The following is a 14,354-nucleotide window of genomic DNA, read 5'->3' as shown; positions in this document are numbered from 1 at the left end:
CTGCCCCCACTCCACCCCTTCCTGCCCTCTCCCCTGAGCCTGCCATGCCCTCGCTCCTCCTCTTCTTCCCCCCCCCTCCCCCCCCAGCCTCCTGCATGCCACGAAACAGCTGATCGGGAAGCACTGGGAGCAGGGGGGGGTGGAACTGATTGGTGGGGGGGGGCTGCTGACCTATTACTGTGGCGCTTTGGCAATGTACATTGGTAAATTCTGGCTCCTTCTCAGGCTCAGGTTGGCCACCTCTGTAATATAAAAACTACTTTTTCGTGTGATAGAAGATGTGGAGTTGTGCTCCTTGTAGTGTCTCCATGTCTTCTTAATGCTGCCTCAATTTTCCTACTCCTACTGAAGGATCCTGCTACCTTCAGTCCACTGCTATTTCCCTGACACTTATGCAATTGCTGCTACCTTTCCCTTCCCACCTCCCCGCCCCTTGGCTCTTGCCTGCTACCTTTCCCTTCCCTTTTTAAGGATTACGTTTAAGGATTAAGAGATGCTTCTTCTCTGGGCTCTTACCCTTTTTCCTACCTCCTCGTTACTTTTTCTGCCTTACTACTATTGAGACTTTTGCTTTCTATACATGCAGGCTCACTCAAACTTACTTTCTTTTCGATCTCTACACTTAAACACTCACTGGTCTTTCCTTCTTTGCTAGCCACTACAGTTCCCTGCTGCCAGAGTACCTTTCCTTTACTCTTATGGTGGCTCCTCTTTAACCTTCAGGGGAGCAGCTTTGCCTCTTGCTCATCTATTGGAGTAGTTTGTCTGCTGACATGGCAGATTGGTTTGACATACCATTTTTAAAAAGCTATAATTTTGTTATTTATTTAACACTTTTTTATACTGGTACCTTCTAGAGATCTAATTGGTCAGAGCCCAGTTCTGCTAGGTGCTGTACAGACATAGAAACCTAAGTCCCTGTCCAAAGGGATTATGAGAGAATGGTAAGAGGCAAGAAAATACTTTCTGCAAGTGGTTGATGACATCACAATTAACCTATAATGAGGGCTGTCAAGCGATTAAAAAAATTAATTGCATGATTAATCATGCTGTTAATAGAATGCCATTTATTTAAATATTTGTGGATGTTTTCTAAATATATTGATTTCAGCTACAACACAGAATACAAACTGTACAGTGCTCACTTTGTTTATTTTTATTACAAATATTTGGACTGTAAAAACAAGAGGTGGTGTATTTCAATTCACTTAATACAAGTCATGTAGTACAATCTCTTTATCATTAAAGTTGAATTTACAAATGTAGAATTATGTACCAAAAAAACTACACTCAAAAATAAAACAATGTCAGACTTTAGAGCCTGCAAGTCCACTAGTCCTACTTCTTGTCTGAGCAACTGGCTGAACAAGAAGTAGGACTGAGTGGACTTGTAGGCTCTAAAGTTTTACATTGAGTGCAGTTATGTAACAAAAATATCTACATTTATAAATTGCACTTTTTACAATAAAGAGATTGCACTACAGTACTTGTGCAACGTGAATTGAAAAATACTATTTCTTTTATCATTTTTACAGTGCATATTTCTAATCATAAATAATATAAACTGAGCACTGTACACTTTGTATTCTGTGTTGTAATTTAAAATCAATATATTTGAAAATGTAGAAAAAATTCATAAATTTAATAAATTTCAATTGGTATTCTATTGTTTAACTGTATGATTAAAATTGCCATTAATCGTGATTAATATTTTGAGTTAATCGTGTGAGTTAACTGATTAATCAACAGCCCTACCCATAATATAACTAATTAACCTATACTACACAGTCAGCAATATGGATCTAAACAATAATGCTTGGATCAAGCATTTCCTGGCAATTAAAGCCAATGATTCTTGGTGATTAGTTTCAGGAAATACCTGATGAAGAAGAGGCCATTGTTACTATAAATCATGAAAGTGTGAAGCAAATATAATCTTGTTTAGGTACTAAAGTTAACAGTTGTACTGCCTGTTTCCATGGATACATTAAATTTACAGAACTGGGGCCTAATTCACTAAAAATGTAAGGGGGTGCAACTCTGCTTTTGCCAGCAGTGACTTTGCCTCTAGACTTTTCCTAGCAATTAAGAACCAACACAGTAACCAACAGGAAAATAAGACTTCATTCTCAGTATTCTAATAAACTGATAATTGCATCTTATTATCATTATACATCGCTAGCATTACCCCCACCCCTTCTTTCCCACCATAAGTTTAAATATGAAGTATGAGGCTTGATTTTATTTCTGATTTTTGATTAATGTTCAGTACAAACATTAAAAACAATGCTATGTTTAATATTAAAGACTGTGGCACTATTTAAATTGCTTATAGGAGAATCACTATCTGATTCAGAATTTCCTCGGCTACCTTCTCACCTGTCTGAATATGAAAGAGACACCTTACTTGTCCAACCTGAGGTAAAGGCCTTTATTAATCATTTCATACCCATTAATAAGACTTACTGGTATTTATGCAATTTGGACACAGCAGTTTTGTCATTTACTGTGTGTAATTATAAACAAAATAGACGTATTAATAACATTACATGACACTTCTCTTTGTGCAGAACATAGACTAATTTGTGTTTTTTTTTTTGTTTGTTTGTTTGTTTTGTTTTTTAATTAGGATATTGTAGAAAAGTCACACATGCCTGGGGACCTATTTAATTTATATCTTCACCAAAACTATGTAGATTTTTTCACTGATATAGATGATCTTGTGAGAGCCAGTGAATACTTGAGTACTGCTGACTTCCTCTGTAGTAACTGGAATGTAAGTTTGATTCATTTTCACTCTTAATTTTCATATCCTGCAGCCACATATCTGTACATTCTTACTGATTTATCGTAAAAGAAAACAATGTAGGTTTTTACCATTTATAAACATTTTAGTTTATCTACAGCTATGTAAGTCTGACTCTCCTGAAAGTGTAGGCATAATTGTTACTGCATCCTAAACTATGTGTACATTTTAACCAGCTGTACACATTTTTGGTATGCTTTGTAATAATATTTCCTACAACATACAATAGTGTGTACAAAATACTTGCCAGAAGTGCTGTCCTTTTACGATTATGGTGAATTCATATTAAAAATTGATTCAGAGAATATGCCTTTCACTTGAAATAACTAAGCCAGTTAATGCTTTCATCCTTTAATGAGTGTTCCAAACATGGATGAGTAGCTGCAAATTTACAGCAATATTTGCTCACCTTTATAATCTTCCACACTGACTCCGCAAACTTCACAATTTGCATAATGTCATGTTTTGTTTTAGTCACGACCTACACTCAGGGAATACAGTGCATCTGTGGCCACAAGAGGTGTGATACATTCAAATACCGCTAGAGCCTTTGCCCATTGCCAAGGAGGAATGGGTTTTCGGCCTTTTCATAAACCCCAGTGGTTCCTAATCAATAAAAAGGTAAATACTTCACATTTAAGGTACTTTTGTTTAAATCTGGAAATTTAACTGCTATGATTTATAGTGTTTATGGGACTATTCATGTTAGAAACAGTATATTAAACAAATATAGACGTGTATGCAAATACCTTTTTAAATCAGTTTTCAGATATGGACTTAAAAACTTATTTTCTACTAATTAGAAAATAACTAGGGGTCCCAGAAAACAGACTGTTTTCCACCCAAAATTAAGAGATCATACTACAGGATTTCCAAGATCCTTGAAATTCAAGTTAATACAGTACAAAATTAGTGCAAAAGAAATATAATGAAGTGTGTTGTAAATGAAATCAACTCATGCCCCTTAAGCCGTCTTAGTCTGATTTGTAAGGTGGACAATTATTGATTCCCTTACTATTGCCTTGCCTTATGTGTTTGTGATCAACAGCTCAACTATAAGATTACAAGGCTCTTGAAAAAAATTGTACTTCATTTAAAAGGTGCCTTATCCTGTCTGGAAAGCCTGAATGAGGCATCCTGTAATTCAATTATAAGAATCCTCAGGAAACTTGCAAGAGAAACACAAGACAGATTTGAAGGAAATAAACTTAATGTTGTTGTTTTGGGGTTTTTTTTAAATTAAACCGGGTTGCTTATCTTTTTGTCTGAACCCTCACCCCTTAATGGCTGTTTGAAGAACAATCCACTAGGCTAGGGCAAGGCTTATTATGCTGTTTTGTATGATGTGGAATGTTTGGGTGAACATTCATTACAGCTTTTAACATATCATAGTAACCTACATAACTAAATTGACAAAATAACAAAGAGCCAAAACATGGATTCTTTGGAGCTTAATTAAGCTTTCAGGTAGTATGTTTTCTCATTTGTGTTATTTTGTTTTTTGTTTCTCTCCCCTCCTCCCCCCCCCACCAACTCTTATAGTATCAAGAAAACTGCCTTGCTGCAAAATCTCTATTTTCAAGTTTCTGTTTACCACCTTTATGCCTTCAAACCCAGCTGTTGCCTTTTCTTGCCATGTTGACAAATCCAATGAGAAACCAAGGTAGTGTAAACATAAGTTGTTTTTTTTTTTTTTTTTTTTTTTTTTTTTTTTTAATTAAAAAAAAGTTTAAATTTCTATCCATAATACATATGGAAGGTCCTTGTGAGCCAAAATCAGAACACAACATGCAGTGTTGCCTAGATAAGAAAACTGCACATTGTGGAATAGATACATATGTGTAAGATGTCCAGATCTATTTTTAGCAACATCATTTCAACCCACAATGCTTTATTGGCTTAAGGTTACTTAAAAGCTATTTTAAAAATATTATTTTACACTAAAAGGATTAAAACAAACATCAATTTACATATGTGGGACAGTTTGTTTACAGTGCCCCATAAATACACGTGGTGCTTTACATATACGTAAGACCATGACCCCGTGCTGAAAAGTCTATAATTGAAGGGCCTGATTCTTCTCCTTGTGTGTATTCCTTCTGATTTCAAGCATTAGGGAGTAATATTTTGCAGGATAGGGTCCTATATGTCCTAGTCTGTTTCATAATTTAGGTCCCACTCAAATACATAGTAATTACTTGGATTGTAAACCATTTGGGAGACGGACCATCTTTTTGTACTGTTCGTGCAATGCCTGGCACAATGGGATCCTGGTCCATGACTGGGGCTCCTAGGTACTACATATATTTATATATAATATAAATAATAAGTGATAAATACTAAACTATTTTGGTTCTTCCTAATACTTATAAATGCTCTACATTTTCTGAGCTATGTCAATTAAACATGGACCGATTAACAGAAGATATTGAATTCTCTGTAAGAGAAGCCAATAAATAAATTTTAACTAGGTTAAATCCTGCTCTCCCTTTTACTTCAGATATTTGTCGAAGACTAATATACCTCAGTCATTCACTTTAATTTAAAAAGTTGTACCACTGTGTAAAATAGTAATGTAGAAACAGAACTGCCACATGGGAGGACCAGCTGCTGGTCCTCCCAACCCACCAGAGGAATGGCAATTGATTTAGTCTTAAGTGGAACACAGGATCTCGTCTAAGAGGTGAATATAGCTGGACCGCTTGGTAATAGTGACCATATTGTAATTAAATTTAATATCCCTGTGGTAGGAAAAACTCCACAGCGGCCCAACACTGTAGCATTTAATTTCAGAAAGTGGAACTACACAAAAATGTGGAGGTTAATTAAACAGAAATTAAAGGGTACAGTGCCAAAAGTGAAATCTCTGCAAGCTGTGTGGAAACTTTTTAAAGACCCCCATACTAGAGACTCAACTTAAATGTATACCCCAAATTAAAAAACATAGTAAGAGACCCAAAAAAGAGCCACCATGGCTAAACAACAAAGTAAAAGAAGCAGTGAGAGGCAAAAAGGCATCCTTTAAAAAGTGGAAGTTAAATCCTAGTGAGGAAAATAGAAAGGAGCATAAACACTGGCAAATGAAGTGTAAAAATACAATTAGGAAGGCCAAAAAAAGAATTTGAGGAACAATTGGCTAAAGACTCAAAAAATAATAGCAATTTTTTAAAGTACATCAGAAGCAGGAAGCCTGCTAAAGAACCAGTGGGGCCACTGGATGATCGAGGTGCTAAAGGAGCACTCAAGGACGATAAGGCCATTGTGGAGAAACTAAATGAATTCTTTGCATCGGTCTTCACGGTTGAGGATGTGAGGGAGATTCCCAAACCTGAGCCATTCTTTTTAGGTGACAGATCTCAGGAACTGTCCCAGATTGAGGTATCATTAGAGGAGATTTTGGAACAAATTGATAAATTTAAACAGCAATATGTCACCAGGACCAGACAGTATTCACCCAAGAGTTCTAAAGGAACTCAAATGTGAAATTGCAGAACTACTAACTATAGTCTGTAACTTATCATTTAAATCAGCTTCTGTACCAGATGACTGGAGGATAGCTAATGTGATGCCAATTTTTTTAAAAGAGCTCCAGAGGTGATCCCGGCAATTACGGGCCTGTAAGCCTGACTTCAGTACCGGGCAAACTGGCTGAAACTATAATAAAGAATGATATTGTCAGACATATAGATGAACATAATTTGAGGAAGAGTCAACATGGTTTTAGTAAAGGGAAATCATGCCTCCCCAATCTACTAGAATTCTTTGAGGGGGGGTCAACAAGCATGTGGACCAAGGGGATCCAGTGGATATAGTGTACTTAGATTTTCAGAAAGTTTTTGACAAGCCTCACCAAAGGCTCTTATGCAAAGTAAGCTGACACAGGATAAGAGGGAAGGTGCTCTCATGGATTGGTAACTGGTTAAAAGATAGGAAACAAAGGGCAGGTATAAATGGTCAGTTTTCAGAATGGACAGAAGTAAATAGTGGTGTCCCCCAGGGGTCTGTTCTGGGACCAGTCCTATTCAACATATTCATAAATGATCTGGAAAAAGGGGTAAACAGTGAGGTGGCAAAATTTGCAGATGATACCAACTTACTAAAGATAGTTAATACCCAGGCAGACTGCAAAGAGCTACAAAAGGATCTCTCAAAACTGGGTGACTGGGCAACAAAATGGCAGATGATATTTAATGTTGATAAATGCAAAGTAATGCACATTGGAAAGCATAATCCCAACTATCCATATAAAATGATGAGGTCTAAATTAGTTGTTACCACTCAAGAAAGAGATCTTGGAGTCATTGTGGATAGTTCTCTGAAAACATCCACTCAATGTGCAGCGGCAGTCAAAAAAGCGAACAGAATGCTGGGAATAATTAAGAAAGAGATAGATAAGAGGACCGAAAATATCATGTTGCCTCTATATAAATCCATGGTATGCCCACATCTTGAATACTGTGTTCAGATATGGTCACCCCATCTCAAAAAAGATATATTGGAATTGGAAAAGGTTCAGAAAAGGGCAACAAAAATGTATGGAACGGCTTCCGTATGAGGAGAGATTAATAAGACTTGGACTTTTCAGCTTGGGAAAGAGACGGCTAAGGGGAGATATGAGTGAGGTCCATAAAATCAAGACTGGTGTAGAGAAAGTAGATAAGGAAGTGTTGTTTACTACTTCTCATAACACAAGAACTAGGGGTCACCAAATGAAATTAATAGGCAGCAGGTTTAAAACAAATAAAAGGAAGTATTTCTTCACACAACGCACAGTCAACCTGTGGAACTCCTTGCCAGAGGATATTATGAAGGCCAAGACCATAACAGGGTTCAAAAAAGAACTAGATAAATTCATGGAGGATAGGTCCATCAATTGCTATTAACCAGGATGGGCAGGAATGGTGTCCCTAGCCTCTGTTTACCAGAAGCTCAGAATGAGCAACAGGGGATGGACCACTTGATGATTATCTGTTCTGTTTGTTCCCTCTGGGGCACCTGGCATTGGTCACTGTCGGAAGACAGGATACTGGACTAGATGGACCTTTGGTCTGACCCAGTAGGGTTATTCTTATGTTCATGTAGCAACAAAACTTTATATTAGAAGTTTGATTCCAGTATACTTCCCCATGTGAGTAGGTGGCTATAGATATATCCCAAATGTTCTTAAATGACAGGACATTTGGGTCTTTTTCTTGTGCTGAGGTAATGCACATATCCATAAACAAGGTGATTCATTTGAGCAGGAGTTCTTCGGGTGATTGCTCATGTGTATTCCACAATAGGTGTGCGTGCTCGCCACATGCACCGATGACGGAAGTTTTTTCCCCTAGCAGTACCTGTAGGGGAGCGCCCCTAGCGACCCCTGGAGTGGCGCCTCCATGGCACGGTATAAGGGGCGCTGCGCGTTTTCTCCCCCCTCCACTCCCACCTTCTGTTCCTTCTTGTGAAGGTGCTTTGGAACTGCTCTGCCCCAGCTTTGCTGTAGCTCGTCCCCAGAACTCTTGTTCGTTCAGTGTATGGTACCTGTAGTTAGTAGTTTGATTAGTTTTAGTTTAGTTTAGCTAGTGCGCCCGGGCCAGGGCGTGTTTTAAGTTGTGCGACACTTGTAGGCGACCAATGCCAGTGAGTGATCCGCATGCGGACTGTTTACACTGTTTGGATGAAATCCATCTCAACGATCGCTGCAAGATTTGCAAGTCGTTTAAGCCTCGGACCGAGAGAGAGAGAGACATTAGGCTCTGGATGGAGTCTGATGCAGTCGACGTTGACCCCGACTCTGGCGCGCTGCTCCGAGTCGGCACCGGGCACCACAGTGTTGGTGCGCGGCGACCCCCCCACCCATGCACCCGGCACCATCTGCCAGTCGGCACTGCTCCCCGTGCACAGGGCACGCCAAGAAGGCTAAGAGGCCATCTCTGCCGTGGCACCGGAGCAAAACAGGCGGAGAGGCTAGTCCCATGTTGGGCAGTCCTCGGTCCCCATCGGCCTCCAGGCCTCCGACTCAAGTCGAGCGGAGTAGCCCAGCCCATTTGGAGCAGGCTTCCCCGGATGTCCGGATCCCCTCCACACCAGAGGCCCTGCAAGCGGCCCAGGACGTTATGTCCATGCCGATACCAGGAGCACTGCCAATGTTGGCCGCGCGGTCCAGAGGCAAGCCACCGCTGGGATCTCTGGAGTCTCCTCCGACTCGATACCGGCCTCGGTCGAGGGAATGTTCCCGACGTCATTCGCTGCTCAGCGACCGTCCCGTGCGTAGTCCATGTAGGTCGCCGTCAACCCCCATCAGGTTGTCTGGCTGGGTTCCATCTGACAGAGACTCCAGGCACCACTCCTCCTTGAGGAGTGGACACCGACGAGACTGAGGCGGACGATGCCTAAGGTCCTTGTCTCAGAGGGGCTATCATAGCCAGTTACGACACAAACATCGACACCATTCCCGTTCGCCATCTCGCTCCAGGACCCTGCCACAGCACCGTTTCCACAGCCCCAGGTATCGATCACTGGCACTTCGCCATTGCGGATCCACCTGCCGGAGTCGATCACAGAGCAGCTGCTACCGGTGGTACCGTTCCTTCATGTTGGGGTCGCAGTCCTGTGGTCGGCACCGCTCCTGGCGCCACCGCCTCTCCTCCCAGTCCAGGGACAGCGGCAGGTCATATGTCGGCCTGGCTGGCCTGACCCATCGATGGACGAACAGTCTGCTCCGCCGGTGCCACAGCAGGTGCAGTGGCATCGGGCCCCGTGGCCAGCACAGTGGTACCAGTGGGCATCGTGGCCCCAGATGCAGGCCCCGGTGGGGGCTCGCTCGGTGGCTGGAGCCTCGGAACGACCATCGGCCTGGCCTCCGAGGAAGGAGTCGGTGGGGCGTTCATCTTTGGCGCCGTGCCTGGAGAGCGACCAGGTGGTGGATCCTCCGGTGCCGGTGGACACGCAAAGTACTGCACCTGCCTCCTTGCCCTCCCCTGATGAGACGATTATGGCCCCTCCGTCCCGCAGGAGGACTCTAAAGCCCCCTAAGAGCTATTGAAAAGGGTGGCATCAAACCTCAACCTTCAGGCAGAGGAGGTGGAGGAGCCCTCAGACTCCCTTTTTGCCACTCCACGAAGGGGTGGCGAAAATTTCAAATGCCCTGTGCCAAACCCCAGCCTCATTGGCCCCCATCTCTGAGAGCGGAACGCAAGTATTTTGTGTCTGCCAAAGGACATGAATATCTATATACTCACCCTGCCCCTAACTCCCTGGTGGTTGAGTCGGTCAACCAGAGGGAGTGGCAGGGCCAACCGCCCCTACTCCAAAAAATAAAGATTCAAGGAGGCTGGATTCATTTGGGAGGAAAATTTATTCGTCCTCGAGCTTCCAGTTACAGGTGACAAACCATCAGGCTCTTTGAACTCATACCGGCTCTGATATGTGGGGCTCTTTACGCAAGTTTGAGGGCTCCCTCCAGGAGCATGACAGGAAGGAGTTCAAAGCGCTGGTGGAGGAGAGTACAGCGGCTGCTAGGGCAACCGTGCAGGCAGCGTCGGATGCTGCAGATACGGCCGTGTGGTCCATGGCCTCTGTGGTGTCCATGAGAAGGGCGTCATGGCTTCTGCTCTCTGGGCTATCCAGTGAGGCGAAGACCTCCTTGCAGGACCTCCTGTTTGACGGCAAGGCTCTGTTGGTGGAACAGACGGATATAAAACTACATAGCCTGAAAGACTCCCGCACTACACTACTCTTGGCCTCTATGTTCCGGCTCCAGCTAGACCTAAGTTTAAGCCGCAGCAGGCTCCCGCCCAGGCCACACACTCTAAATACGAGCCCTCTTATAAAAAGTCGCGGGACTATAAGAAGTGCCCGCAGAGTCAGTCTCGGTCTGCCCCCCAGCCTGGGTCCTCCAAGGGCAAACAGGCCGAGAAACGGCAGTTTTGACGGGACGCCTGGGGGTGACCTACCAGTTTTCATCAGGGATCTACCCACAATAAAGCTTCCCTTCTCCAACCGGTTGTGTGCTTTCCTCCCAGAGTGGTCGTGGCTGACCTCCAACCGATGGGTCCTCAATACCATCTCCCGGGGTTACACCCTCCAGTTTACCTCCATCCTGCCCAACCACTCTCCACCCCTATCCCTCCTCAGGGACCCCTCTCACGAGGCTGTGCTCGATCAGGAGGTGGGGCGGCTCCTTGGCCTAGGAGCAGTGAAAGTGGTGCCAGCGCAGTTCAAATGCAAGGGGTACTACTCCCACTATTTCCTTATCCCAAAGGCCAAAGTGGGACTCAGGCCCATCCTGGACCTGCGAAGTCTGAACCAGTATGTGGTAAAACTCAAGTTTCGCATGGTCTCCCTGGCCTCCATCATTCCCTCCGTGGATCCCGGGGACTGGTACGCTGCCCTCGATCTGCAGGACGCGTACTTCCACATTCATACATTCAAGGGGCACAGACGCTTCCTCCGTTTTACGGTTGGGCAGGAACACTACCAATTTACAGACCTCCCGTTTGGCCTGTCCACTGCCCCCAAGGTATTTACAAAGTGTATGTTGGTGGTGGCAGCCTACCTCAGGCGCCATGGGGTTCAGATCTTCCCCTGTCTGGACGACTGGCTGGTCAAGGGCAGCTCCTGGTCGCAGGTGCAGGATCACGTGGCGCTCCTTCTGTCCATGTGCGACAGTTTGGGCCTGTTGGTAAACGACACCAAGTCCACGTTAGTTCCGGTACATTGCATATTGTTTATCAGGGCAGTCCTGGACGCCACATTGGCCATAGCCTCCCTCCCACCGGACAGGTTCGAGACCCTGAAAGGGCTCATCGACACAGTCCCAAGGTTTCCAGTGACAACAGCCAGAGCGTGTCTCCAGCTCTTGGGTCACATGTCGGCGTGCACATATGTGGTCCATCATGCCAGACTCAGGATGAGGCCCCTCCAGCTCTGGTTGGCTTCGGCATTCTCCCAGGCCAGAGACAGGATGGACAGAGACCTCACTGTGCCCGAATCGGTGATCGCCTCCCTACGATGGCGGTCCTCCCCGGGGAACGTGCTCTGTGGGGTCCCGTTCAGAGGTAGGCCCCTGGCGATGGAACTAGTGTCCGATGCCTCGAACCTGGGGTGGGGAGCCCATGTGGGAGACCTTCAGACCCAAGGTCTGTGGTCTGCACAGGGTCTGTCCCTCCACATAAACATTGAGGAGCTCAGGGCGGTCTGGCTGGCGTGCATGGCCTTCCGCTCGCACCTGGAGGGCCGGGTGGTCAGGGTTCTCACAGACAACACAGCCTTGATGTTTTACAATAGGCAAGGCGGGGCCCGATCCTCTGCCTGGAAGCTCTCAAGCTGTGGGACTTCTGTATAACCCACACTTGCCTACAGGCCTTCCACCTGACGGTGCAGGGGCACACGGGTATTCTCCCATGCTATGACTGGCCGATTCCTTAAGGGATTGGATCATCTCTTCCCGTATGTTAGGCCCCCAGTCCTGCAGTGGAACCTGAACTTGGTGCTGGCCTGCCTGACGGGCCCCCCGTTTGAGCCACTAGCTACATGCTCCTGGTCGCACCTCTCGTGGTGATCATGTCAGCTATGTGAGTCTCGGAACTCAGGGCCCTGACCTCCGAGCCCCCGTACACGGTGTTCCATAAGGATAAGGTCCAGCTCTGCCCACATCCTTCGTTCCTCCCGAAGGTGGTCTCCGCCTACCACATGGGTCAGGACATTTTCCTGCCGGTCCTCTGCCCCAAGCCCCATGCGTCTAGCGAGGAGCGCCGCCTCCACATGCTGGATGTGAAAAGGGCTCTTGCCTCTTACCTGGAGCGGACTAAGCCGTTCAGGACGTCCTCGCAGCTGTTCATCGCCTCAGCCAAACGCATGAGGGGTCAGCCGATCTCCACTCAGCAGCTCTCCAACTGGATCACCTCGTGCATCTGTACCTGTTATGACCTAGCTGGAATTCCCCCGCCGTCAATTGTGAGAGCGTACTCGACTAGGGTTCAAGCCTCCTCAACTGCCTTTTTAGCCCATGTCCCCATTCAGGACATTCGTAGGGCTGCCACATGGTCTTCGGTTCACACATTCACCTCGCATTATGTGATTGTCTCTCAGACCAGGGAGGACGCCGGGTTTGGCAGGGCTGTGCTCTGTCCTGAGAGTTTGTGAACTCCTACCCACTTCCAACAGATATAGCTTGGAATCACCTATTGTGGAATACACATGAGCAATCACTCAAAGAATAAAAAACAGTTACCTTTTCTGTAACTGGTGTTCTTCGAGATGTGTTGCTCATGTCTATTCTACATCCCGTCCTCCTTCCCCTCTGTCGGAGTTGTCTGGCAAGAAGGAACTGATAGTGGGGGGAGCGCGCAGCGCCCCTTAGATCGCACCATGGAGCGCCACTCCAGGGGTCGCTGGGGCGCTCCCCTATGGGTACTGCTAGGGGAAAAACTTCAGACACCAGTGTGTGTGGCGAGCACGCACACCTATTGTGGAATAGACATGAGCAACACATCTCGAAGAACACCAGTTATGGAAAAGATAACTGTCTTTTCCTTACTTTTGTATGGCATCTCCAGATTATGTATTGCTATTGAGGTTTTGTACTGTAACCTAATCCTTAATCCAGTTCACTTCATATGGCAAATACTGTTAGTTTTTCCCAATGAGAGATGTATTTTAATTGCTTTTTGTTGCCCCTCTGCATTCTTTGACAATACTTCCATTTACTAGTGGATAAACCAAAAGGCTGAAGTCAGAGTATCTTATCGAAGTGCAGAAATCTGATTATAACATAATAGGAAATCAGAGAGGGTCATGATACTGCTGTTATAGTAGAAGTTTAGCTGCCCACTTTATTTGAGGTTTTGACAAAATAAGTTGTATCTTCAACAATTCCATGATTTTTCATTTCTGGCAGGTTTAGGAAACTTTTTTTCTTCCATTTGTATGGAGAGAGTATGGGAAATATGAGTCTACTCAGTTCAGGAAGTTGATGGCAATCTGACATATCACAAAGTTCATTGTTTGGAAAACAGGGTCCACTTATTAGATATTGAACTAGATGCCTTTAAGCATACATAAAGCTGAGATAAGGCCTTTCCAGTTTCAAGATGAAGTCATCCTGAAGGCTGTCTGAATTGGTTACTACAACATATTTACAGATGCATACATAAGATTAAAAAATCCCAGCCACTTTATTCACTGCTATTCCCTAATTTGATATAGAGTTGTATGGCATAATACATTGTGAAAATTCATAATAGGATAGCTTTAACTACTGTACCAAAAAATCTTGCAGACATTTACAAGATTAGTGAATTACATTTTATTTTTCTTGTGTGCTTTATTTTATGTGCATTATGACCAGTCCAAGGTGACAGTGCTTCTATCTTTGTTCTCAGCTCAGATTGCCTTTATCCAGGATGTTGGAAGGCTTCCCTTGAAGAGACACTTTGGAGGGTAAATGTAAATCTTATTTGCGTTAGAAAAGCACCATTCATGTTTATATATTGAAAATCAAAGATACTCTACAGTGCATCATCTTTCCTGCACAACATCTCCAAGATGAGCTATTTCCTTTCTG

General features: G+C 44.4%; 1 protein-coding gene across 1 annotated transcript in view; it reads left to right on the top strand.

Annotated features, from left to right (window-relative positions):
• RAD17 (RAD17 checkpoint clamp loader component) overlaps positions 1-14,354 on the top strand; it is a 34,952-nt gene that overhangs the window by 15,800 nt on the left and 4,798 nt on the right. Inside the window, exons 12-16 of the mRNA XM_024218183.3 lie at positions 2,336-2,421; positions 2,630-2,776; positions 3,281-3,427; positions 4,349-4,469; positions 14,173-14,230. Of these exons, the coding sequence (XP_024073951.1) occupies positions 2,336-2,421; positions 2,630-2,776; positions 3,281-3,427; positions 4,349-4,469; positions 14,173-14,230 (559 nt within the window). The remainder of the gene's footprint in view (positions 1-2,335; positions 2,422-2,629; positions 2,777-3,280; positions 3,428-4,348; positions 4,470-14,172; positions 14,231-14,354) is intronic.

This window comes from Terrapene carolina, unplaced genomic scaffold, assembly GCF_002925995.2.
Source record: "Terrapene carolina triunguis isolate 2854851 unplaced genomic scaffold, T_m_triunguis-2.0 Scaffold69, whole genome shotgun sequence".
NCBI lineage: Eukaryota > Metazoa > Chordata > Testudines > Emydidae > Terrapene > Terrapene triunguis.
Note: the sequence above shows the minus strand (reverse complement) of the source record. Positions and strands in the feature narration are given on the sequence as shown.